Genomic DNA, 24,632 nt, shown 5'->3' with positions numbered 1-24,632 from the left:
ACTTCGGGAAACTTGAATGGTAAAGAATGGAATGCGCGCATTAAATATTTTCTCCAAAAATACATAGTCGTAAGACAAAGGAAGATGCTATGCTACAGACAGCCAGTCCTCGGTTAGAGAGACCAGATGGATCGATCAATCGACTCCCAGACACCACCAGAACCAAACAGCACTATCTTAAACCTTGTCCACCTCACCCCGAGCCATGGCAAGCATGCGCTCCTGGTCCTTCTTCGCTTGGCGGATAGCCTGGATGCGCTGGCGATCAGGCCCGGACTTCTTCTCAATAGCGTCCAACTTCTGCTGCATGGCCACATCCTCACCAGTGGGGTTGACCACCTTCGCGTTCGTCATAACCTGCACACGATCCCAGATTTGCTTGTATGTGTAGTTTCGGATATCGAGAACGACAGACTTCTCACCAGCCTCGGCGGCAGGTGCCAGAGAGTCTGTGATCTTGCGCTCATTTGCCAGGGCGATGGCGGCGCTGCCGGCCTTCTCACCCGCAAAGTAGAGTGTCAATGCTGCAGGTCCGCTCTGGTCTTGGGTCTGCTTTACTGACATGCTCACGCCGGGGTTGTGGTATTTCAGTCGGGGGAGACATTTGCGCCAGAAATGCCGTGCGCCGCCGTGACCATTGTCGATCTTTTGAGCATATGTGAGGTGGAGTCTGGTGACGGCTGGGAATTCTGTTGATGCGGATGCGAGGGTAGGGAAAATCGCGGCACCGGTGCCGACCTTGGTTTGGAGAATCTGGATGGAGTTGTCAGTACGGTTGTTTTTTTCGCGGCTTGGTCTTTCCCGGTCTTTCTGGTTGACGGGTTGCGTTTGGATGTAAAAGTTCAAGGCCGGAGATATCAGGGTGCGGAGATTCGGCTTACTCTCTGTTGGTGTAAAATATCCAATTAGTTTACCAGTATCGAATTGAGCTAGGAAAGTATCCTAGGACAGTCATTCAAGGATTCACTTACAGTTTGCAGCTTGCGGAGCCGCTTGAACAAGTTGACCATGATGAAAGGCTGTTCCGCACGGGATCTGGCCCTTATGCGACAGCAGGAAGTATATCGGAGGGAAGCGAAAAGTTGAGGTTCAAGCAAAATGCTAATTGCTCATGGACCTATGGTTGGAGGTCTGGATTGCAGGTCTGTTGATCGGGGAAATTTGTCGCAGATGCGCTTGTCGGCGAAGAAGTTGCTCCGTGATAGGGGTCACGTGCATATCTACAAAGTGATGGTTAGTGACTTTATACTTCTCACCATTCACCTATGAGGCTCAATATGACATGATTTGATCTCGCAGAGATCTGTTGAAATCGGCAATTTCTTTGAGATGTCATTAATTGCTGAGTTGGCTCTCTGAAATGATTCAATACATAAATTACATACATTTGTCAACCACAGAGCCGCTGGGGGAGCGTAGTAAAATACAATACAGCGGTATTACATTGACTCACAAACTGAACAAACTCATTTTATATCTCGCCCCGCGATTCTTTTGTTCCCCTCTCTCCAAGGGAATTACAGGCCAGTTCTGACAATCAGGAAATATGGCCGCTGCCGCTGCATCCGCAGAACTTGACCCGAGCAATGGCTCAAAGAACACCCTCAAACTCGAAAATGTGGATATGCCCCTCCCCCGCCATCATTTTCACTTGTTGACTGACATTTTGCCCGCCAGACCGAAAAGCGAGACACCCTGATCGCAATCGAGAAGAAGTACCAGGCACAATGGAAGGCCAACAAGGTCTTCGAGGTCGATGCGCCCTCTTTCGAGGAAGCCCCCCAGGGCGCCATGACCCCCAGCGAGCTCCGTGAGAAGTACCCCAAGTTCTTCGGTACCATGGCCTACCCTTACATGAACGGTACCCTCCACGCCGGACACACTTTCACTGCCAGTAAGGTTGAATTCATGACTGGATTCGCTCGTATGGAGGGCAAGCGCGCCCTCTTCCCTATGGGTTTCCACTGCACCGGTATGCCCATCAAGGCCTGCGCCGATAAGCTCGCCAACGAAGTGAAGATGTTCGGTCAGAACTTTGAAGGATATAAGGAGGAAGAGGAGGCTGCCGCGGAGCCCGTTCCTGCCCCCACCCAGCAGGTCAACGCCCAGGCCGAGAAGTTCTCCGGCAAGAAGAGCAAGGCCGCCGCCAAGACCGTCAAGACCAAGTACCAATTCCAGATCATGCTGGCAATTGGTGTGCCTCTGGATGAGATTCACAAGTTCGCCGATGCTGCCCATTGGCTAGAACACTTCCCCCCTCTTGCTATCCGTGACCTCGACAGCCTGGGTGCCCGTATCGATTGGCGCCGTCAGTTCGTCACCACCGAAGCCAACCCTTACTACGATGCCTTTGTGCGCTGGCAGATGAACCGTCTGTACGAGCTCGGCAAGATCCAGTACGGTAGCCGTTACACTATCTACTCCCCCAAGGACGGCCAACCTTGCATGGACCACGACCGTACTGACGGTGAGGGTATTGGTCCCCAGGAATACTCCGCCATCAAGCTTCAGGTTAAGGAGTGGTCTCCCCAACTGACTGAGCTTGTGAAGGGCAAGATTGAGGATGACGCCAAGGTGTACTTCGTTCCTGCTACTCTCCGTCCTGAGACTATGTACGGCCAGACCAGCTGTTTCGTTGGCCCTAAGATCAACTACGGTCTCTTCAAGCTGAGCGACAAGGAGTACATTGTTGTTACCAAGCGTGCTGCCTGGAACATGGCTTTCCAGGGCCACTTCTTCGGTGACAAGTTCGCCAAGAGCCAGGACGAACTCCCACAGGTCCTCGAAGCACCTGGTTCTGCCTTTGTCGGAACTCTGGTGAACGCCCCCCTGTCTTTCCACACTGAGGGTATTCGCATTCTTCCCATGGAGACCGTCTCAGCCGCCAAGGGTACTGGTGTTGTTACTTCAGTCCCCTCTGACAGCCCTGACGATTACGCCACTTTGATGGATTTGGCCAAGAAGGCCGATTACTACGGCATCAAGAAGGAGTGGGCTGAGCTGGAAATCTTCCCCCTCATTGATACCCCCACCTACGGCAACCTGACCGCTCCTGCTCTGGTCAAGGAGCTGAAGATTAACTCTCCCAAGGACGCCGTTCCCCTGGCCAAGGCCAAGGAGCTGGCCTACTCTGAAGGATTCTACAAGGGAACTATGCTGGTTGGCGAATTCAAGGGCGAGGCCGTCAGCGACGCCAAGGACAAGGTTCGCCAGGCTCTTTACGCCAGTGGCGATGCTTTCCCCTTCGCGGACCCCATGGGCAAGGTTGTCAGCCGTAGTGGCGACGAGTGTGTCGTTGCCTACTTGGGCCAGTGGTTCCTGAACTACGGTGAGAACGATGCCGAGTGGCAGTCAGAGACTCTCGGCCACGTTGTCAACAACCTCAACACCTACTCTGCCGAGTGCAAGAACGGATTCGAGAAGAATCTGTCATGGCTGAACCGCTGGGCCTGCGCTCGCACTTACGGTCTTGGCTCCAAGCTGCCATGGGACAAGCAGTTCCTGGTTGAGAGTTTGAGTGACAGTACCGTCTACATGGCCTACTACACCATTGCCCATCTCCTTCACGGTGACCGGTACGGTAAGACCACTGGTTCCCTCAACGTGACCGCCGAGCAGATGACCGATGAAGTGTGGGACTACATCTTCACCCGCCGGGAGATCAGTGACGAGCTCATCTCCAAGAGCGGTATCAGCAAGGAATCACTGCAGAAAATGCGCCGTGAGTTCGAGTACTGGTACCCTCTCGATGTCCGTGTTTCCGGCAAGGATCTCATCCAAAACCACTTGACCTTCTTCCTTTACATCCACGTTGCTCTGTTCCCTAAGGAGTACTGGCCCCGTGGTGTCCGTGCCAACGGTCACTTGCTCCTCAACGGTGAGAAGATGAGTAAGAGTACCGGTAACTTCCTGACTCTCAGGGAATCCGTGCAAAAGTCAGTTCTTCAAATACCCTGCCTCCCCGCTGTTCATCACTTTTACTAATTCTCAATTAGGCTGTCGTCCGATGCGACCCGTATCGGCCTGGCTGACTCAGGAGATACAATCCAAGACGCGAACTTCGACGAGGCCGTTGCCAACAGTAGCATTCTCCGTCTTTACACCCTGAAGGAGTGGATTGAAGAGGTCGCCAAGGACGAGACTCTCCGCACCGGCCCTGCTGACGCCTTCGCCGACAAGCTCTTCAGCAACGAGCTTAACAACCTCGTTCGCGAGACCCAGAAGCACTACCAAGACACTGACTTCAAGCTCGCCCTGAAGTCTGGTCTCTACGACTTCATTAGCGCCCGTGACAGCTACCGTGAGGCTGTCACTGCCGCCGGTGTTGGCATGCACCGTGATGTCGTCCTGCGCTACATTGAGCTTCAGGCCCTCATCATGTCGCCCATCATTCCCCACTGGGCTGAATACATTTGGCTCGAGGTCCTCAAGAAGCCCGAGACCATTCACTTCGCTCGCTTCCCCGTTGTTCCCGAGCCTTCGGCCGAGCTGACCGCTGCCCAAAACTACGTCCGTGGCACTGCCAGCAACATCATGAGTTCCGAGGCCAACTTCGCCAAGAAGCTCTCCAAGGGCAAGGCCGCTGGCTTTGACCCCCGCAAGCCCAAGAAGCTTACTATCTTCGTTGCCAAAAAGTTCCCCGCTTGGCAGGAGAAGTACATTGACTTGGTGCGCGACGCCTTCGACTCCCTGAGTGTCTCCTTCAATGACAAGGATCTGAACGCCAAGGTCGGCAAGCTCGGTGAAATGAAGAAGGCCATGCCCTTCGTTCAGACCCTGAAGCGCCGCCTTGTAAATGGTGGCGAGGCCCCTGAGAACGTCTTCGAGCGTAAGCTTCCCTTCGACGAGTTCGCCGTTCTGGGCGACATGGTCATTGGTCTCAAGCGCACTGCTGGCTTCAAGGAGATCGATGTCATTGCTGTCGATGAGGGTGGCAAGACTGGTGAGGTCGTCGGCTCTGGTGAGAAGCGTGAGGGTCTGTCCGCTGAGAATGCGGTCCCTGGACAGCCCACCTTCCAGTTCACCAATGTCGAGTAGATAACCATGGCTTGATGTCATGTTGAAAAAATAAAGGTCATGTCTACTAGGGTTAAGATGCATGCTTGATGAATTGATGCGAAAATAAAAAAAATTATAAGCATAACTCCCACACTTCTATCGTCTAGTCTGTTTTAATACTGCACTGTCAGCAAAATGGCAAGACATATGATAATCTCCTGTAAACAAATATCCCTTGCAGTCACATTAATATCTTGCTCAATTCTGCTCGCCCTGGAGGTCCCCGCAAGTGGGGCATAGACTTCCTGCTGCATAGTCTATTTCAACTTCTTTTTGATCTTCGATGTCTTCTGTACCTTTTCGAATTCATGTTCAACCCATCACATCTCCGTTTCCAATTGACTCGGTCCCTAGCTTCGCACAATGTTGTCTTCCCGAGGACTAAAAAACGTCCAAGAACTAGAGGTTCCATGGCGCTTTGCGCCTACTCAGACATACGACCCAGACACCCACCCAACGGGGCTGATCTCTTTCGGCATGGCAGAGAATGTAAGCGCATGCATCTAGTCACTGGGCCTTGTTCAATTCTATCATTGCTAACTTTCACAAGAAACCAATGAAAGCGGAGATGGCCAAATATATAAACGAAAAGGTTAATATATCCCGCGGACATACATTTATTTTCCACCTGATCTCAGCTATTTCCCTAACAATTGGCTATGCAGGTCACTTTCACAGAGGATTCTATCAGCTACCGGTCAAGTGCACCATCAGCAGCAAGATTGCCAGCCGCTGTGGCAGTTCACCTGAACGATATCCTTGCACCGCATGTACCCATCGACCCAGAGCAGATAGTAGTCGCAGACTCTCCTACTTCTATGGGAAATATGCTCGGATATAGTCTGGCAGAACGCGGTGATGGCATTCTCGTCAATAGGCCTGTCTACGGGCGGTTCGAGCTCGACTATGGCGTTGAGGCCGGCGTGGAAATGGTCTATGCAGACACTGACGCAGAGGAATCTTTCCTTCCATCCTCAGTGGAAAAGTACGAGCTTGCTTTGACAGCCGCTAAGGAGCGTGGAATGAATGTTCGGGCAGTTCTGCTTGTTAACCCACATAACCCAGTCGGTGAGTTTAACTTTCATCTATGAGTACTTTCTTGAACAGACTGAGATTAATGTCTGTCTCACAGGCCGCTGTTATCCCGTGGAGACGCTCAAGGCTATCGCAAGGTTTTGTGAAAAGCATGCACTTCACTTGATCAGTGACGAAGTGTATGCCTCCTGCGTTTTTGACACTGGTGATCCTGAAGCTGTACCATTCACTTCAATCCTCTCTCTTGATTTGCCAAACTTGATAGATCCCAGCCTGGTACACGTGTTGTATGGATTCAGCAAGGTATGCGTCAGAGTTCTTCCACTTGAACCTAGGCTAACAAGCTATCTTCAGGACTTTGCTTCGGGTGGTCTCCATCTTGGCTTCCTGGTGACCCAGAACCAACAGCTTCGGCAGGCTTGTAAAGCAGTTCTGTAAGTATTTCCCCTATACTGGGAGATCGTGAGAGGCTGAAAACCCTCTTAACAAAACTAACCCCAAACAGAAGACTTCATGGCGCATCTCAAGCGGCTGTTACGATTGGGACTACGGTGTTAGAAGACCGGTCTTTCGTATCAAGCTTCATAGCCAAAGCACGGCATAGTCTTGCTTCCGGGTATAAGTTGACCACATCCATTCTAGAAAAAGAGGGCATCAACTTTATCAAGGGCGGGTGAGTAACCAATACACAACGTTGAGATAGTCGGCTAATTTGGTTAGAAACGCTGGCTTCTTTGTCTACATTGACTTGTCGCCTTATCTTCCTTCTAAGGATCTTCCTCCCAGAGAACGGGAGTTTAGTCTTGCGCAGAGGCTTTTTGATGCCGGGGTCTTCTTGCACCCAGGCGAAGAGCACTCGAAGGATGTTGGATGGTTCCGATTGGTCTTCTCGCAAAAGGAAGACACATTGAAGGAAGGGCTGAGGAGGTGAGTGATCAATAGTTGCCTGTTTGAGCCTTGGCTGATGATTTTGTTTGTTACTGTCAGGTTGATCGATGCTCTGAAGTCAACATGACCATCATGTTGAGTTCCCAAGGAGTACAGCGCCCACAAGTGCCGTTCGTGTTCCTTCGTCCACAGAATTTTGATCGCCTGTATAGCCCTGGAGACTTGCATACTACATGTTGTTACACGTGCGTTCAGCATTGCTACCTCAGTTCTTACCTAGAGGCCTCTTCGGCTTATTTGTAAGTAATTTGAGTAGTCTCATGGGTTATGGACCCTGGGTCCAAATACACTCATTCTTCCATATATTAATGATCTAATTTTATCCTCCCGGTCTTTCTAATTGTATTATTTTCAAGAGATGAGAAACGCCGAGCTATGCTGAGCCTAATGTACATGTTAACAAGCAATATAAACAACGTCAATGCCTCGTACGAGGCCGCTTGCGCTTGTCGAGCTTTTGCTTATGTGCGATAAATTCCCAACATTCGATTGGACGTCGCGAGCCAACGTGTTTGCCATGGGGGCTGAAGACCTCGACCTGCGGATATTCGGGCTCGTCTTCCCCACGCTTGCTGCGGACCTGAATGCTGAGTTCAACCCATCCAGAGCCTTCGATGAGAACGTCGGCAGACATTACACGGTACGGCAAATCGGGTACGGGGATTCCTTTATCTTTAATGGCCTTGGCCAGAGATGTGGGGAGGTTTGATCTGGTAGTGTCCCACCCCAGATCGAGTATGCCCGCCGAGGAAATCTCCTTTCCAACACCTTCTTTCATGATCACAGTGCCCCGGTAAGGTTGCTCCTCGGCTTGTATGTTGATGGCTTTCTGCGTGTTGGTGATATGAGATTCGAGGGGCAGGAAGCTGGCGGACATGAGCGTATGTTGAGGGTTCACGGGTGTGATACGGATGAGACCGCCACCAAGAAGTAGCGACTGTCCTGGCTTGACGGTGCTACGCTCTGGCTTGACTCGTTTCGTCATGATCAAATCCCGCTTGTGTTCGTCCTTAACAAAGTCTTCTAGAAGACCACGCTCTAGGCCTGGCAAATCGATGACCTCGCCCTTGCCGCGACCGAATGGAATTCGGATAGGCGAGACGGTGGTGCCTGGCAGGGAGGATACCACTGGGAGCACAGGGTAGAGTTCCTCGGGAGGAGCCGGGGGCAAAAGACTGTCTGGGTCAGGAGTGATTCTCTTCTGGGGGACATCATCCTTTTGACGGCGCTCCATCCATTCTTCGATTTTCTCGACGTTCCTAGAATCCTTCGGGAAACATGCTTCGATGAAGCTGCTCTTTCCAACGTTGGCCTTGCCAACAACCCAGATACCACCACCGTGCTCACGTATCTCTTCCTTGACTTCTTTTGTCCACCAGCCACGGTGTGCGCTGATCATGTGCACGTTACCCAGACGGGCATCTCTTCCTGACCTTCCCAGTGCAGCTCGGAGCTCTGTGCGAATATATTCCATCTTTGAGTCAACCTGATACTTTGTTGCGCCCAGAAGATCGGATCGGGTAATGATAAAGGAGATACTTGGAAGTTTCCTTCCTTTCTTGTATGCCTCGCCTGTGGACCGGCGATTTCGTGAACGTTGCTCCTGAAGATCCAATGCCCAATGAATTCGTCGAACGAGAGACATTGGGAAGTCTGCCGCATCGATGATATGATAAACGCGGTTTTCCCGAAATGGTGATTCCTCTAGATAGTTGCGAATAGATAGGATTGTCGGTTTGGGAGAAGCTACAGCTTTGTTGTGGTGTATCAAGTCATGACATCTGTCACAAACATGACTCATTTTGTCTGGCTTTTGCGAGACATTGTTCACAGGCTCGGCAGCTTCGTCTGGGAAAGCGACCTCTGCAATGGGCTTGGGAGGATCTGGTTTCGGGAGGGAAAACCCTGGCAGCAATGAAAAAGCATCCAGTGATGGTGCAATTTCCTCCGCAGTCTCGTCATGTGTTGATTCTTTGGGCTGGTTTGCTGCTTTGTTCACAGCAAGCAGCTTGCGGGTTTGCTTGCGTGATGGGTCGTAGTAGCCCGGTTCGTTGGCTTCGACAATTTGTGAGAATGCACCACATCCTGGGCAGCAGACGGGTAGAACGTCAGCTGCTGAGTCTGACAAAGCCTCTTCACGCCTTGTATGGGTCACTGAGAAGTTGCGACATTGGTTGCGGCGTTCTGTGACAACAATGCTTGGTGGTCCGATGCGCAAGCGGTGAAGAACGGTTTGTGTTGGAAATCGCGTCAGGTTAATCGAGCCCAATCGCATAGGATTCAGCTTCGGGTTCCTGAATAGTACCCCTCGTGTACAAAGCGACATGATGGCGCGCGGCGAAACAGATTTGCGGAGACTCGGAGCTTTTTCTGCTGGAGATAACTATGCTTATCGATAGCGTCCTTGGCAGGATCAGACTACCGTACCGAATCCTTGGCACTTCCGAGGCTGCTCTCGAGGCCTGGCGTATTCTACATTTACTGCTAGATGGAAGACTTGGCAAGAATAAATTGTGAATTCTCATGAGGGCCTCTCAGACGAGATGACCTTCAGTCCCGATGACTGATTGACTGATTGCTAGTTAGTTAACTATTGACCGAGAACCCATTAAATAAAAAGCACGAAACATTAGTTAAAAACGCCCAGCAACACCATCAAAGAAACGCTTTCGTAAACCGTCGTCCAATAAAGACTTTTGGAAGAGCTCAAGCCCGAGCCTTTCCTTTACCCTTGGTGGATTGGTCCATTTCCTCGTCCTCGGAATCACTCATGAACTCATCGTCCTCGTCAAAACCAATGAACTTCCGGGAAGCAGCCTTTTGAGGCGCGGCAGCGGCAGCGGCACTTGATTCACCATTTCCTTCGCTCTCTTCATCCTCGCTAGACATGTCTTCATCGTCACTGCCATCGTCACTGGCGCTGGTGCTGGAACCACCCAAGATTGCATCCCGGAGGTTGTCGGTCCAAGCGCCGTCCTTCATGGCCTGCAAGACCGCCTCGCGAGCCTTCTCATTCATCTCCTCTTTATCTTCCATCCATTGTCCGTCGACCTTTCCCTTTCCGTTGCCGTTCTTGATTTCGTCTTGGCGCTTTTCGGCGACTTCGACCACGGCTTGCCAGCGGCGTTGGCGTTCTTCTTTTTCCTTCTTGTCCATTTCGGGTTTGACAGCTAAATATTCTGCGAGCGCTTTCGCTTCGTTGACGGTCCGTAAACGGCGGCCATCGAGGTTGCGGCTTGAGCTGTTGTTGTCGCCCTGGTTGCGCTTGCGCTTGCTGGACATGCGACCACCTGCGGCACGCAGCTGTGATCCGAAGCCGCCTTTACCACCGCATGTTCGGGCGGTCAGCCGCAGCGGAAGAAGGGAAGAGGTAGAGCCGGAATCGGAGGAAATGAAAGATCCGATACATTGCGCGGATGAGGTGACTTGTTTGTTGCTTGTGGTGGTTAAAAGTAGAGATTTGAGCGAAAGTGAGGATGGGAGGAAAGACGCGACTTTCTCCGTGAGATCTGAGACGCTCGCTGTGGAGGGCAAGGCGAAAGAAAGGGTTGGTGGAAGCGCAAGTCCTGGGAAGGACGCGAGCAAAATATTGACATTTTGGGTAGCCATAATGTATTTCTGTTGTATTTTGGTTGGTCGATGGCTGAAAAAATAGCGAAATTGCGCCGTGGGACGGAGGTTTGTTAGGGGAAGAGCTACAACGGAGACGATAAAGTTGGCGGGTCCCGACGCTCAAGTGGCCGTTAAGGTCACGTGGATACATAATAAAAATCACGTGGTACATCTGGCTTATCAGCCAGTCATGTGATGGATGTCATGTGATAATTTAGATCACCTGGTAAAACGTCACATGACCTGTACCATACTTTCAGATTAGGGCCACAACCCTAGTACCAAATTACGAGAGGCAATCGCACTTTTCTCGCAGCGAAGCTCCACTTTCAATCCATCATTTAAATCTACCATTATTTCGGGCGTTGTCAAAGCGATTCCCCGAATTGCAACAGGAACTCGCGACAATGTACGTTGTCCCCCTATATCCATGATTCACACGCTCAGATTATCTAACAATGGCACAGGCTTATCCCCAAGGACGACCGCAAGAAGATCCACGAGTACCTCTTCCGTGGTATGTACTGAGAACCCTCGCTGCCGCTTCGCAACTTTCGCCGGCGCGCTCGCTCTACACATGAGAGATAACTAACGGCTATTCAGAGGGTGTTCTCGTGGCCAAGAAGGACTTCAACCTTCCCAAGCACGGTGACATTGACACCAAGAACCTCTATGTCATCAAGGCCCTCCAGTCCCTGGACTCCCGCGGCTTTGTCAAGACTCAGTTCTCGTGGCAGTACTACTACTACACCCTCACCCCCGAGGTACGATTCACTACACGCGCGCAACACTTCGATTACAATGCTAACGCACAATTAGGGTCTGGACTACCTCCGTGAGTGGCTCCACCTCCCCGCTGAGGTTGTCCCCGCCACCCACATCAAGCAGCAGCGTTCCCACGCTCCCCCCCGCGGCATGATGGGCGGTGAGGAGCAGCGCGGTGAGCGTCGCGGTCCCCGCGCTCCCCGTGAGGGCGGTTACCGTCGCCGCGAGGAGGGTGGCAAGGAGGGCGGTGCCCCCGGCGAGTTCGCTCCTTCTTTCCGTGGTGGCTTCGGCCGTGGCCGCGGTGCCGCTCCCCAGCAGTAAATGCTGAGAGGCATTGGTGTCCTGTCAACCACTTCTCGGTCATCCTAGGCTCTTGATGTCCTAGGCTTCGGTTCGGATTAGGTTTCGAAACGGATTGATACTTGGGGTATCTAGATCCCGCCCAGTTTACTGGGGCTTGGGGATACAGGAAACACAAAAAAATAAAGAAATATTTGTTTCCATTCAATGATGCCGCTTTCTAGACTGAAAGTTGGTTTCGTAGCCCTTATTCTCCAGTGTATGTGTAGAGTATCCACTTCCTTCCGTTAACTATGGAGCCCAACTACTTCAAGCAAATCTCTTGCGGTCATAACGAACCACGGCTTGCAGAATGACCGAAACGCCAGTGGCGCAATCGTCAGCAGTTGAGAACTCCTCAGGGTGGTGACTGAGACCATCCTTGCATGGTATGAAGATCATGCTTGTCGGGACGCGCTTGGAGGTGAACACACTGTCGTGCCCAGCACCACTCATGATCGGCCTTACAAGCGATTTGGTATCTACAGCAGGCGCGTCTGAGACCACTGCATACGCCGACTCCTCAACACAACTAATGCAGTCTTGATGGAACTTGACAGCAGGCGAGTCGAAATCAAGAGTCCACTCAACCCGGCAAGGCTTTCCAATACCTGCACCCTCGGCGGCAGCGATAGCATCAAAGTCGGTGCGCAACTCCTTCTCGACTTCGGCAACCAACTCTGTTTCGGGGCCTCGAATATCTAGGCTGAAGCTCACAAGCCCGGGGACCGTGTTGACACTGCCAGGCTTTGCCTCGACAATACCCACACTCGCCAGACACCCTTTTGCAGCTGCGACCTCGCGTGCTCGCACCATCATCCGGGCAAAAGCATAGAGGGCGTCTGCTCTGTGTTCGAAAGCAGTTGTTCCAGTGTGCGTGTCTCTTCCAATGATGTTGAGCCTGAACCATCTATAGGCCTGCACAGCTGTCACCACTCCGACACGCTGACCTGCCGATATCAAGTGTGGGCCTTGCTCGATGTGGAGTTCGAAGTGAGCTGCCATTGGTGACGATTTGTATGAGCACGGAGTCTCTCCCAAGTAGTTGATTTTCTGCAGAGCACTCTTCATGGTCTCAGGAGCTGACGCTGCTGTTGGCAGCGAAGCGACAGTCGGCACCTCTTTGAGACCATGCGCATGTGCTAGTGGTATGCATTCAGCCCATACGCCACTTGCTATCATGCTCACTGGGAATCTAGCGCCCTCCTCACTGCCTGGGATTAGCATCATCTGTCTGCAGGCTTAGAATCTAGACTTACTTCGTCCAATTGACAACGCCGACTCCGCCTTCTGTCTCCAGGTCCATGTCTTTCATGGTCTTCAGAACTTCAATACCAGCCAACACACCCAGGATACCGTCATATCGCCCACCAGTGGGCTGTGTGTCAAGGTGGCTTCCGATAAAGGTGGCTGGCACATCTGCTCGCCGACCAGGACGCACGGCAAAGATGTTGCCCATCTGGTCTACTGTTACCTTGCAATCCAGATCTTTCGTCGTTTGGATGAACCAATCCCGGACGCTCTTATCTTCTTCTGATAACGCTAGACGCTGCATGCCCGTATCGGTTGGATTACTATTCATTGTCGAGTCTATGATCAGTTGGATCCCACGGATGTCGTGGGTATGACTTACTCTCCCCATCTGATGCCATCCCCCCATTGGCACGAGTGATGAAGGTCCTTCGCTAGACGCTCTTTGTTCGCCCTGAGAGACGAGACCTCAACTTCGGAAAGCTCCGATGTCAACATAGCTGTTTTAGGCGATGTGGAGAACGTTCGGATAGACTTGAACGGCAGATGTAGCTTTGAATAAGCTCTTGAGAGAGGAGGCCTCAGCATCATGCGAATATACTGTTGCTTTATAGCTACAACGTTGGAGAGGATTGGAGTATTGGGGTACTGATAAGAAGAGTCGGACAAAACTCCGCATTACCCGAGTATACTTCCAACCCCGCATAGACGTCGGCAAACGCTGGTGACTCCAAGAAATCTGACGAGGAATGATTCGTCGTCTTGGATATGTACGTTCTGCCATTGGCTTCGCTGTCTTCAACAGTGGCCACGGTCAGTCAGTGTTCGACCGCGTATCAGTAACTCGAGGCGAATTCCGCGTGGGTGGGACCAGGGTGTTTTTAGGATTCATCTGGAGATTGAAGGTGTGCATGGCCTTATATATCTTTCCAGAATTCATGTCTGTTCGAGACCTACAGTAAAGTGGACATGCTTCTTGATTTGATTCACCTGGTAAGGCACTTGGAAGAACAGAGCAACCTTGGAAAGTTTGGAGAAAGCAGTTGAAGGGTGATTAGAAAAGAGACACTTCAATCCTTCCGTTTTGCTGGCAGGGAGTATTGAACATGCATTGGTGGACAGGTGGACAAGGTGCAAAATAGCACTTTCGCTTGTAACATGAATGCTTTCTCGTCTCTTGGGTTGATGACACCTCGATTCAAAGTCCAAATTTACTGGATATAATTCCAAGAGAATAGCTTTGATATTGAACAAAAGCTTCTTTCCACAGTAAATGTTTGAGTGGCTGTAGTCACATGATATGTGTTGCGGCTACATTGGAACTGAAGCTATTCCCACATTCCATACCCGTCACGCCCACCTACGACGTAACCGGAGCCACAAATTCATGAACATCCTCTTATGTCCAATCCCTGAAGTCTCTGGAGTAATCCCCTGGAATAATTTGGCATCGTATACGACCCCATCTTATTCTCAAAGAGTTCAGATGAGCCCGTGTTCAGGTCGAGCGCCCGGAAACCAACCTAGCTTAATGAACACCGGGTGAGATCGCTTTTCGCTTGGGTAGCCTCGAGTCAAAAACAAAGACATCGCTTCGAAAAGGCAGGCTGCTCTCAAAGCTTTCTGTTCATATGGCTGGTATCAACAGGCTGTCCAGAGCACTGTGGCAATCCCCCAGTACAAGACCTTGTATCTCTTGGGTTAACGGCCAAACGGTACAATCCCCCGCATTTAATCTCCATCCACAGATTCCGAGTTCAACGGCCTTTCGTGCACTCTCAAGAGCAGCTAAAATGAGCTCCCAGAGAGAGGATTCGATTCCGCATGAACTTCGCACAGCTGCCGAGCCCCGCCAGAACAGACGCCATCCAGTGCGGCTATCGCATGTCGAGCAGATCAATCCCTCGGTTCGACTGTTGCACTTCGCAATATCTCAAGATAATGTATGTTTTGGTCCCCTCGGTGCAATTCCACGTAGAACTTCCACTGTCCGCAATCACTATTGCGAGCTGTTGCGAGATGGATACATCATACATACTCCATGACAGCACCGACCCTGAAAGACTTATTTCTTTCAATAAAATGGACCATTCACTAAATCATATTCTAGAACAACCAGCAACCGTTCAGCTTTCTTCCGGGTCAATGGCTTGATGTCCATATCCCATCTATAGCTCAAGCTGGTGGCTTCACTATCACCTCCACACCAGCAGATGCCGAACCCCTACCAATCCCAAACAGCCCAGCAGCCGAAGAACCAGTACCACCAGAGTCCCAAGGAAGAGCACCCTACGTGGAACTAGCCGTCCAAAACTCACCGAAGAACCCATCAGCCGCATGGCTCTGGAAACCGAAAGAGGAAATCATAGGCCAAGAGCTAAGTATCCGCGTGGGAGGAAGTTTTACCTGGCCAGGAGTGAGCGACGTCAAGAAAATCAAGAATGCAGTCTTTATTGCCGGAGGTGTCGGTATCAAGTAAGTGAATCCAATCCCAAACCCTCTTTGGAGATCTGTAGACTAACGTTGAAAAAGCCCTTTGATATCAATGCTTTCACACATCAACAACAATGAACCCGGGACCCAAACACCAGATACAATTCACATTTTGTATACTAGTCGCTTACCGCGGGGTGAAACGATGCAAGAGAGATTGGATCAGGTCCTGTTTCTCCCGCGCCTGCGCCAGATAGTTCGATCGCAGGAGACTTCGCATCGGCTTCGAATGTCATTGGACCTTTTTCTTACGGATGTGGATCCATCTGTTGATTTGGTCTCTGCGGCGTCCGATATGGTGATTCATTCGGCTCGAATTGGAGATCAGGATCTACGCTCTGCCGTTTCCAATAAGGATGGCGGTACGAGTTCAAAAGATACAGTGTGCTATGTGTGTGGACCGCCGCAGATGACAGATTCTATTGTTGAGAGATTGAAAGGCATGCTGGAAGAGGGCGGCGACAAGCGGATTTTCTTTGAAAAGTGGTGGTAGACGCGGAGGGCTGAGAAGACATTTTACCAGGTGCAGAATAAAGAGTAGGAGAAATGCTTCAATATTTCAATAAGAGATAGACTCCCACAGACGCCAACCTATTGGCAAGGGGTAGAAGGATATATGTACAGTTAAAAGGAGCCGCTAATAACGGGAATGACAGTATGTGAGAGCAGGAGCAGGACAGAGCCAGGTGCTCGATACCAAAAGGGGTTGAAGGGAGATTGATTTCGTCATGAGGCTTCCTCGGGGCTATTGACCGTACCTCCGTCTACGATCATCATCTCATCGATCTTGGCTTCGGTCTGACCCCATTCAAGACGCTTGTATGTCGTAACACGACCGGGGCCCATGTCGAAGTCGTAGAAGCGGACTCGTCGGACATAGTTGTCGTAGCCGCCGTAACCACCTAGCCCAACACCGCCGCCATAGCACATCCAGAGAGAAGGCTTGTTGGTGGCGTCCTGCTCAAGCATGCAATAGTCGTTCACGTGGTCGCTATAGAATAGTTAGCATGGAAATGCCATGAATATTCATAAGAAAATTGTAACTTACTGTCCACAACTGACGAATAAGACACCCTCTTCTTCGAGGGCATCTTTGAATCCAGAGTTGAACCCTGGGGCTGTGGGGGCTTCCATCCATTTGCCTTTGAAGTACTTCCCTTGAGTACGATACTCAGGAAGCGGGATGTGAATGAACGCCACGTTCATGTGAATATGTGAATATTCTTTGTGTTTTGTTCGCAGACTTTGCGCGGTGTTTTTGAACCACCTTGTCTGACTTGGCTTGATCCAATCATAGCCGCGGAATTGACGTTCATCGGGAGAGTAGGAGTGTGTGTCAAGGAGGTAGAAAGTGAGGGCAGAGTGAGCACTCTTGCCCCGGTCGAGGATTTCGACAATGTAGTTTCCAACTCCATCGATGTCTTCGGGACCGGCGACGGAAAGGGAGTAAGGTAGGTCCTTGTAAATGTTCATGAGTTGCTCTCGGTTAAGGTCGCCTTCGTCATCGTGGTTTCCGAATATAGCGGCATACGGAATCTTCCGGTCGACCAAGAGCTTCACGGACTTATAAAGCGCACTCTGTGCATCTGGGGCGGTCTCTCCGTTGATCTGATCTCCGGAGAAAACAACCATATCTGGTTTCTCCTCATCAAGAAGCCTTTCGACGAATTCCAAGGTTCGAGGATCGGCCTCGCATTTTTGACCAGCCACGGCTTCGATGGGAACAGGATCACGGCAAGCACCGAGACCCGTGCTCATGTGAAGATCTGCCAGTTGCATCACTTTGAACTTTCCGTTCTCATTGATTCTTGGCACGGGCTTGGGTTTTGCTTGAGGGTGTCCTCTCCGAATGCTCAGGCGAGTCTCCAGCTGCTCCGTCGAGCTGTCCAGAAGAATCGGGGTGTCTTTGACCTCCCAGTTGGGTCGAGGGTCGACAGCGTCCGCTCCATAAAGAACATCGATGTAGGTCACGGCAGTATGGGAGTCGCTTGCATGGCGGGAAGAAGAGCGCTTGAGCCAAATGCCACCTGGCCGTGGCTCCCACGCTTCGATTTCTGCTTGACCAGCAACGTATTCAGACGGTGGAGTAAGACGGCTAATCTTCAAGTCGATGACTACTTTGTCGTCGGCGCCCAGTTCTTCCTCCTTTTTCCGCTTGAACTGAACGTAGGCACTCGAGGTCCAGCCCGAGCGAAGGTACAGATCTTTATCAACGCGGTACCAGGTTTCAGGGTCAAGCTTGCAGCTCGAGAATGGGTTGAGGGAGGAGCATTTAGTGACGGTTATATCTGTGATCACGTAGCCGGAATAATGCGACGGAAGGTGGCCGTGGATGGATGAGGGAAGGACACTGAATCGACTGTCGAGGAAGACGATAACGAGGAGAATGAATGTTGCAACTAGACCGAGCTGTACGCTCGCTCGAACCTGGAGAAGACAGATGTCAGTTAAATGCCTTGAAGGGAGAAGGTGAATGGTCGTACTAGCCGGCGAGCCATGATGAATTGGTAATCACCCTGGCAAGGACTTGGAGAAGATGGTGGCGCACAGTCGCATGGTGCCCACGAAGCGTAGGGGATAGAGAGGGAGAAGACCAGATCTGGTCAACTCATAGATATAAGGACAAGTATAAATTGTTTTGGGCGAAGTTGCGACGCTTGGACCCTGAAGGCGGTGACATTCGACTCCTGACGGGCTAGTCTGGCTAGTCGCCTCTAGACCCTTTTCTCTGCTGTGACCCATGGGTTTTGCTTCTATTTCTTTTTTATTTTCTCTGTTTCTTTGTTTCCTCGCTGGGGAGTAGTCTGCTAGAATTCATCTCATTTTCTATCATTAATCTTGTCTACATTTGAACCCTGTCCGTCATAGGCACGCATATCTAAGTGCACTCTATACATTTCATTCTACTGGGCGTTGGCAGCCACATCACCAGCAGTCACCTTACCGCTCAAAATCTCTTTCGTAGATTCGAGGATAGTAGACCAGTTCTCGAAGGTGGTGTAAGGCATACCTCTGCGCTGGCAATAGGTCACCAAATCTGCGACAGGATTAGCAATGTCTTCCAATGATGCAGCCACAAGATCCGAATGAATACCTTTGCCCTTCTTCGCAAAGAGAAGATCAGTCTCAGCAGCAGCAGACAGGTCAGAAACACCGTCTCCAGCGTAAAGGAGAATCGGGCGCTCTCCGTCTGGCAACGCGGCGTAAGGCTTGATTTCCAGGGACTTGTCGTGACCGAAGTGGCTGGTACAGGATGGTAAGCAAATGTTCAACGACAATTTCCGAGTAGATAATGTCTTACCTGTCATCGTGGTACTTGATCTGCCAGCCACCCTCGCTGTTGATATCCTTGCCATCGCGGCTCTCGGGCTCGTTGGCAATGATAGTAAGGTGGTTGGCCGGCTTGTGACCAAGGAATTTCTCCAACAGAGCACTGATGATGGGGTGCATTCCCGATGACAAGATGACAATGGGGACATTGTTATCCTTGGCCCAGTAGTAGAATTCCTCAAAATAAGGGTCCAGCTTCATGTTCTTCAACAGTATTTGGATACACTCGTCGTATGGGGTCTTGATACTCCCCAGCATCTGGCGGAAGGCCTCACTGTGTGGTAGAAGCATATATTAGCGCTCATCCCGAATCAAAACTTGGATGCGACGCTTACCGGAAACTCAGGGTCTCGTCGAGGACCTGGTCGTTCAACACCAGGCGCTTTTCCTTACCGAAGCCAAGGTTGTCGATCTAGGTGGTGTCAGCGAGAAGCAAGGTGTGACGCATAGATCCCATATACCATGAAGTCATTGCCTGTAGTTCCGGTCAACTTAGAAGAGACACTTGTGTGGGGAAGTCACCTACTGTCATCAACGGTAATTGTCCCGTCAAAGTCGGTGAAGAAGATCAGCTTAGGCTTGGTCTCAATGTATGGAAGAGCGTGGGATCCCATTTTGGCTATATTGAGCAATCAATCAAATCAACCAGTTGAAGAGTTGTGGGAAAGGAACGACAGAGTCCAAGAACTGCCAGAACTGCCCCTCGATCGGTGAACTGGGGGTGGGTCAACCGCCGTAGCGGGTTAGTCTCGATCCAGAAAGATTTTCCCCTGGACATTTTTAGCTCCGAGCTGGTCTGAATCGACCATCTCAACAATGTCTCGTTTGCGCCAGCTCTTCCAGCGAGCCTTGGGCTCAAGCCCGTCGGCCCCGCCAGTTGCTCCGGCAGCTACAACGGCAGCTCAGTCCGCGGCGCCCTCGACTGCGTCGAGCGCTTTGCGCTCTCGGTCAATTGACACCAACTTCTCCACAGTCAAAGGTAATTGTGAGCACATTTTCAAGGTTGGCAAGAAACCAGACTAATAGATCGCAGAGGGAGACCGGGTCATTCTGCATGGCAAACACCCCTATCTAAGCAAGGTCTTGAAGAAAGGTGAAAAGCTTCAGGTCGCCTCAGGATCCGTGGAACATGACAGCATCATTGGAAAACGGTCTCGGGATGTGGTTCAAATGCGCAAAGGTCAGTAGACGTCCCACATACTCTAAGGCCTTCGAACTAACATTCAATTGACTCCAGGCCCGCCGCTCCGAATCAGTTTCCCCACACTCGAAGAATACGTCTCCTTGGTCCCTCGCCTGGTCACTCCGGTACGAGATACTCCCCAAAACAAACACGCAGAACGAAACATTGACCCCTGATCCCTGATAGATCTACCCACAAGACGCCAACTTAATAGCATCCCTTTTCGACCTTCATGTCAATACGCCCGCCGCGGGCGAGACACAAGCTCCTCTCGAGATCCTTGAAGCCGGAACTGGCCATGGATCTCTCACACTACACCTTGCGCGCGCCATTCACGCCGCTAATACCACTCCGCCGCCTATGCCCAAACAATCGCAAATAAAGCATGTCGAGGAACGAGTTAAAGAACCGAATAACAAAGGCGAGTCACAAAACACCGCCGAGCCTACCTCCGACCCAGTACAGGAGGAGTGGGATGCATGGCGCGCACAGCGCAATGCTATCATTCATACCGTGGATACCGGCGCGAAGTTCTCCGCACTGGCCGAGAAAAACGTCAAGGGTTTCCGTCGTGGAATTTACGCTGGAAATGTTGATTTCTACGTCGGACTCGTCGAGAGCTGGATCGCAAAGCAGAAACAGCTGCGCCAGAAGACCGGACAGGTTTCGGCTGATGGAAACACCGTTGAACCGTTCGTGTCACATGTCATTTTGGACATGCCCTCATCCAACTTGAGGATTCCGCATGTTACTCCGATCATGAAGCACGATGGTCTCTTGGTGGTCTTCATGCCCAGCATCACCCAAATTGGAGAGTGCTTGCAAATGATCAAGGAGCAAAACTTGCCCCTTGTCCAGGAGAAAGTGCTTGAGCTTGGCAACGGTATCAGCGGTGGGCGCCTTTGGGATGTGCGTTTTGCGACCAAGAAGTCCGGTGCTGATCCATCGTCTTGGACTGTTCCTTCAATTGATGAAGGAGCGGCTCCTGAGGCCCAAGAACCAGGAGTCGAGGAGCAGACTAGCGGGTCTGAATCCGAGTCCTCTAGTCCTGAACCGGCCGTCAAGAGCGATTCTGTGCTGGTCTGTCGGCCCAAGGTCGGAGTGCGCATCCAAGGCGGTGGCTTTGTTGGAGTCTGGCGCCGCATTGAGGACCGCTGAGCTGCTACCGCTGGTCGGCCATCTAAACCACGTCCTGTGTACTAAAATTATGTATCATATTGCACGCCCAGCAATGGGATCATCTGTACCATAGAAAGAATTATAGAATAATGTCAACATGCCCGAAAGGTAGCCAAAACAAAAGAGACACATCACAGCTTCGCCTTGTCGTCGGTTTCCGCCCCAGAGGCAATAGGAGCAGAGCTGGACTCAACCGCTGCATCATTCTGACCCGCTGGTACCTTACCAAGTACCCAATCCCTCACATCTTCCAAAAACTTCTTTGAGGTCTCCGGCAGATCAGCACTCAGCTTATGATAACCTCCATCATAAGTTTCAAATGTCACATTGGCCCCATTCTTCTGCAAGCCTTTGACAAGGTTACTTGTGGCATCGTAACTGGTGATGCGATCCGCATTGCCGTGCCCAAACCAGAATGGCAAGTTAGATTTCACCCAGTCACCCGCAAACATGCCCTCCAGCCAAATTCCACGATCCAACATGCCAGCCAAGCCCTCGAAGGTGCCTGTATCATGACACAGCTCATCGTTGACAAAGTACTCCACAACAGCTGGATCACGAGAAATCAGTTTCTGGTCCAGCGCGGAGTATCGCTGCTTATGTGGGATGAGCTTTGCAACCACTCTTCCGGCGGAGACCGTTAGTTTAGACGGACGGGAAGATGGATGGATGGCAACTAGGGGAGAGAACAAAAGCACGCCTGCAAACTTAGGTGGGCTAGAATGGTAGGGTGAGTCTGGGTGGAAGATGTAGTTGAGAACCTGTCCACCGCCCATGCTGTGGCCCATCAGGAAGAGTGGAATGTCGGATTGGGGTAGAGACTGCAGGAAAATATGAATCTCCGCGAGAACCTGGGAGGTTGGGCCTGTATTGCCGCGGTCGCGGGGGTGTTTGACACTTCGGCCCCAGCCTCTGTTGTATGTTAAGAACTGCTTTTTCTTTGCAATGCAAGGGGGAGTCCATGGCCATCGGGGATGAGATGGCTGATAGAATTGGTGTACATACCGTTGGTCAAAAGACTTGATCTCGATTCCCGCCGATGTTAGGTTTGGGAACAGGTCGTGATAGGCATTACCTAGCTTTGTTCAGCTTTGCCTTGCATCGTAGCTTGAAACAGACTCACAGTGGTCACTGAACCCGTGGATGAAAGCTATGGTAGCCCGTGTGGTTCCGCTCGGCTGGTACAGTGTTAGCCATGGAAACGAAGGTGGAGGCTGATAATAAATCGTACCGTCCATGTCTTAGTATACAGCTCAAGGCCGTCTGGGAGAGTGAGTGATCCTTCTGTCATATTGTGGGTGATGAGGTTGTGTTGTGAGGTGGAAGAGCTGAGGGAGCTCTACTTAAGTGGATTTGGCATGTGATATCCGCACAACACATCTGCGCCTTTTCAGCCAACGTCTTCTTCTCTTTCAAACATCCAAATCAACTCTGACTTCACAAACTGGAAAGCAGAATAAAAACTTTGTCTTCGTGTTTGAGCAAAATCAGCATTTGAAAATCCCCTTTCACATATCCAAAGTGGAGTTGATAAACAACGATGCCAGCGGATGTCTCTCCTGATCAGTGCTCCTTTGTCTTCAACCTCACCTCGATAATATCATGAGCTACACCAACCTTCCCTACCTCCCCTTGGAAGTCTGGTTATCCATTGGGTCACACCTACAAAACTCTGACATAAAGTCTCTTCGCCTGACATGTAGCCAATTCAAAAATGCAGCAATTCTCCGCTTCGATCGGGTCTTCCTGTCTGCCAATCCACTGAATATAGAAGTTTTTCGTGCCGTTGCATCCCACAACGAATTCCGCCACAGAGTGACTGAGATCGTCTGGGATGATGCACTCTTGCACAGAGGCCAACAGCGGACAGAGTGGATGGGTTGTGGTGATGAATTGCTTTCGGACGAGGATGAGCCCGGCGATACGAAAGAGTGGGCCGACAAATATGGTGACGACTTTGATCGCGAATTGAATATTAAGAACAATGAACGATTGAAGGAGGGAGGCCCACCAAGATGGTTTGTGGCGGCCTGTGACAAAAATCGCAGTATTCTGCGGCGACGGAGGGGCAGCGACGCGGAGAGGCCCGATCATGTTGCTCGGGATGAACAGCTCCTTGCCGAGCCTCCGCTGGAAGAGCTCTGGGAGTATTATCAGCACTTACTGCGTCAGCAGAAAGGTGTCCTTGCTGATGAAAGTGACCTCCACGCATTCTCGTTTGGCGTTAGGCAGTTTCCTGCTTTGAGAAGAGTCACTATCACACCTTCGGCTCACGGTCATCTTCATTCTCCGCTATACCCGACCCCTATGTTCCGCGCTTTCCCTAAGGGATTCAATTATCCCGTGCCGCGAGGGTGGCTCTATCCTGCGTCTTCTTATGGCGTACCTGCTCTTTCATATCCGTGGAATGAGTTTCCTGACCTCAAGGAAAGATATCGCGGGTTCCGTACCGTCATGCGTGTGCTCGCCAACGAGCCGAACCATGTTTCTGAGTTGATAATGACTTCTAACCAAATCCCTACTGGTATTAATTGTACAATCTTCAAAGAGCCCTGCGAAGAGTACGATAATTTTGCTACAGTTTTGAAGAGCCCGGGCTTCCGCCGACTGGACATTGCCCTACTTGTCGGGGGGGGATGATCCGCTAGAACTGGAACCATGCTGGGAATCTTTCCTAAATGGACGATTACGCCGCGCACTTAGCGAAGCTAAAGGAATGGAGGATTTCAGGCTGCATACCACAATGAAGGCAGATCCTTGGGGTGACACGACAGCCGCTAACGGCTTGGGAAACGGCCCAATCGATCGACTAATTCCCTTACGCAGGGTCATACCTGTGGAGAATTGGCCCCGTCTACGCCACCTTGAAATATCTCGCTTCCTAGTTACGCAGTCTGATACGATCTCTTTCCTCACTGCCTTGCCGAAATCCGTTCGCTCGATCAAGCTCAGCATGCTCATGTTTCTTGATGACAGTGGCGACTTGTCTGATCTGATGAAGGAGATGCGCAAAATGATATGTGAGAACACGCTTTGGGGTGACCGAGGTCTGGCTGCAAAGCCAAAGGTTACAGTTGGATTGCCGATGGCAGGGAATCGCGAATTTGGACGGGCTCATTGGATAGAAAAGGAGGTTCAGGATTTCATTTATGGCAATGGGAAGATTCCTTTTCTCAAAGATTTGCGTAGTGAAACTCCGCTTGGGTGTGGATTTTTCAGGGATTCGTTTGAACCTGAGTGGGATCGTCCGTATGACCGCATTATAGAATGGAGAGATTAGGTTGAATATCAATGACTAGTGCTCAATCAGCAATCACCCTGTCAGCATGTGCCACCTATGTATTAGAGATTTCTGAGTCCTGTTTTAAAACTTCCAAGGTTTCGAAGGAGCTCGGGATCCGCGGGCCCCGATCCAGGGCCGTTGTGATTCACATCTAAA

The 24,632-nt window shown here is 51.0% G+C and overlaps 13 protein-coding genes across 13 annotated transcripts; 6 read left to right on the top strand and 7 right to left on the bottom strand.

Annotated features, from left to right (window-relative positions):
* Positions 1-177: 177 nt before the first annotated feature.
* N7506_011431 (mitochondrial 54S ribosomal protein mL61) lies at positions 178-1,010 on the bottom strand (the record flags this gene model as incomplete). The annotated part of the gene is made up of 2 exons (XM_056960724.1): positions 178-753; positions 972-1,010. The coding sequence occupies 2 exons, from the start codon at positions 1,008-1,010 to the stop codon at positions 178-180; spliced, it is 615 nt and encodes a 204-aa protein (XP_056806879.1).
* A 536-nt stretch (positions 1,011-1,546) lies between these two features.
* On the top strand, positions 1,547-5,037 carry N7506_011430 (leucine--tRNA ligase CDC60; the record flags this gene model as incomplete). The annotated part of the gene is made up of 3 exons (XM_056960723.1): positions 1,547-1,618; positions 1,678-3,935; positions 3,996-5,037. 3 exons carry the CDS (start codon positions 1,547-1,549, stop codon positions 5,035-5,037), a joined length of 3,372 nt encoding a protein of 1,123 aa, XP_056806878.1.
* Positions 5,038-5,421: 384 nt separating this feature from the next.
* On the top strand, positions 5,422-7,024 carry N7506_011429 (pyridoxal phosphate-dependent aminotransferase; the record flags this gene model as incomplete). The annotated part of the gene is made up of 7 exons (XM_056960722.1): positions 5,422-5,547; positions 5,609-5,650; positions 5,724-6,126; positions 6,191-6,396; positions 6,448-6,527; positions 6,599-6,766; positions 6,814-7,024. The coding sequence occupies 7 exons, from the start codon at positions 5,422-5,424 to the stop codon at positions 7,022-7,024; spliced, it is 1,236 nt and encodes a 411-aa protein (XP_056806877.1).
* A 435-nt stretch (positions 7,025-7,459) lies between these two features.
* Positions 7,460-9,367, bottom strand: N7506_011428 (uncharacterized protein; the record flags this gene model as incomplete). Its single annotated transcript, XM_056960721.1, has 1 exon — positions 7,460-9,367. The coding sequence occupies one exon, from the start codon at positions 9,365-9,367 to the stop codon at positions 7,460-7,462; it is 1,908 nt and encodes a 635-aa protein (XP_056806876.1).
* Positions 9,368-9,747: 380 nt separating this feature from the next.
* N7506_011427 (telomere maintenance SDE2 family protein) lies at positions 9,748-10,650 on the bottom strand (the record flags this gene model as incomplete). The annotated part of the gene is made up of 1 exon (XM_056960720.1): positions 9,748-10,650. One exon carries the CDS (start codon positions 10,648-10,650, stop codon positions 9,748-9,750), a length of 903 nt encoding a protein of 300 aa, XP_056806875.1.
* Positions 10,651-10,680: 30 nt separating this feature from the next.
* Positions 10,681-11,739, top strand: N7506_011426 (40S ribosomal protein eS10; the record flags this gene model as incomplete). Its single annotated transcript, XM_056960719.1, has 5 exons — positions 10,681-10,719; positions 11,028-11,062; positions 11,121-11,170; positions 11,257-11,417; positions 11,473-11,739. The coding sequence occupies 5 exons, from the start codon at positions 10,681-10,683 to the stop codon at positions 11,737-11,739; spliced, it is 552 nt and encodes a 183-aa protein (XP_056806874.1).
* A 288-nt stretch (positions 11,740-12,027) lies between these two features.
* N7506_011425 (M20 family metallo-hydrolase) lies at positions 12,028-13,596 on the bottom strand (the record flags this gene model as incomplete). Its single annotated transcript, XM_056960718.1, has 3 exons — positions 12,028-12,967; positions 13,017-13,331; positions 13,391-13,596. 3 exons carry the CDS (start codon positions 13,594-13,596, stop codon positions 12,028-12,030), a joined length of 1,461 nt encoding a protein of 486 aa, XP_056806873.1.
* Positions 13,597-14,639: 1,043 nt separating this feature from the next.
* N7506_011424 (FAD-dependent oxidoreductase) lies at positions 14,640-15,994 on the top strand (the record flags this gene model as incomplete). The annotated part of the gene is made up of 3 exons (XM_056960717.1): positions 14,640-14,951; positions 15,119-15,483; positions 15,541-15,994. 3 exons carry the CDS (start codon positions 14,640-14,642, stop codon positions 15,992-15,994), a joined length of 1,131 nt encoding a protein of 376 aa, XP_056806872.1.
* A 233-nt stretch (positions 15,995-16,227) lies between these two features.
* On the bottom strand, positions 16,228-17,999 carry N7506_011423 (metallophosphoesterase family protein; the record flags this gene model as incomplete). The annotated part of the gene is made up of 3 exons (XM_056960716.1): positions 16,228-16,492; positions 16,550-17,928; positions 17,985-17,999. The coding sequence occupies 3 exons, from the start codon at positions 17,997-17,999 to the stop codon at positions 16,228-16,230; spliced, it is 1,659 nt and encodes a 552-aa protein (XP_056806871.1).
* Positions 18,000-18,404: 405 nt separating this feature from the next.
* Positions 18,405-19,445, bottom strand: N7506_011422 (putative Phosphoserine phosphatase; the record flags this gene model as incomplete). Its single annotated transcript, XM_056960715.1, has 5 exons — positions 18,405-18,744; positions 18,803-19,105; positions 19,167-19,243; positions 19,293-19,306; positions 19,358-19,445. The coding sequence occupies 5 exons, from the start codon at positions 19,443-19,445 to the stop codon at positions 18,405-18,407; spliced, it is 822 nt and encodes a 273-aa protein (XP_056806870.1).
* A 202-nt stretch (positions 19,446-19,647) lies between these two features.
* Positions 19,648-21,172, top strand: N7506_011421 (tRNA (adenine-N(1)-)-methyltransferase; the record flags this gene model as incomplete). The annotated part of the gene is made up of 4 exons (XM_056960714.1): positions 19,648-19,810; positions 19,865-20,011; positions 20,069-20,139; positions 20,201-21,172. The coding sequence occupies 4 exons, from the start codon at positions 19,648-19,650 to the stop codon at positions 21,170-21,172; spliced, it is 1,353 nt and encodes a 450-aa protein (XP_056806869.1).
* A 152-nt stretch (positions 21,173-21,324) lies between these two features.
* N7506_011420 (acylglycerol lipase) lies at positions 21,325-22,484 on the bottom strand (the record flags this gene model as incomplete). The annotated part of the gene is made up of 4 exons (XM_056960713.1): positions 21,325-22,105; positions 22,199-22,268; positions 22,317-22,371; positions 22,425-22,484. 4 exons carry the CDS (start codon positions 22,482-22,484, stop codon positions 21,325-21,327), a joined length of 966 nt encoding a protein of 321 aa, XP_056806868.1.
* Positions 22,485-22,795: 311 nt separating this feature from the next.
* N7506_011419 (uncharacterized protein) lies at positions 22,796-24,473 on the top strand (the record flags this gene model as incomplete). Its single annotated transcript, XM_056960712.1, has 2 exons — positions 22,796-23,754; positions 23,783-24,473. 2 exons carry the CDS (start codon positions 22,796-22,798, stop codon positions 24,471-24,473), a joined length of 1,650 nt encoding a protein of 549 aa, XP_056806867.1.
* Positions 24,474-24,632: the final 159 nt, after the last annotated feature.

Source organism: Penicillium brevicompactum, assembly GCF_028827555.1.
Source record: "Penicillium brevicompactum strain IBT 35665 chromosome Unknown utg000007l_segment0_segment0, whole genome shotgun sequence".
Lineage (NCBI taxonomy): Eukaryota > Fungi > Ascomycota > Eurotiomycetes > Eurotiales > Aspergillaceae > Penicillium > Penicillium brevicompactum.
Note: the sequence above shows the minus strand (reverse complement) of the source record. Positions and strands in the feature narration are given on the sequence as shown.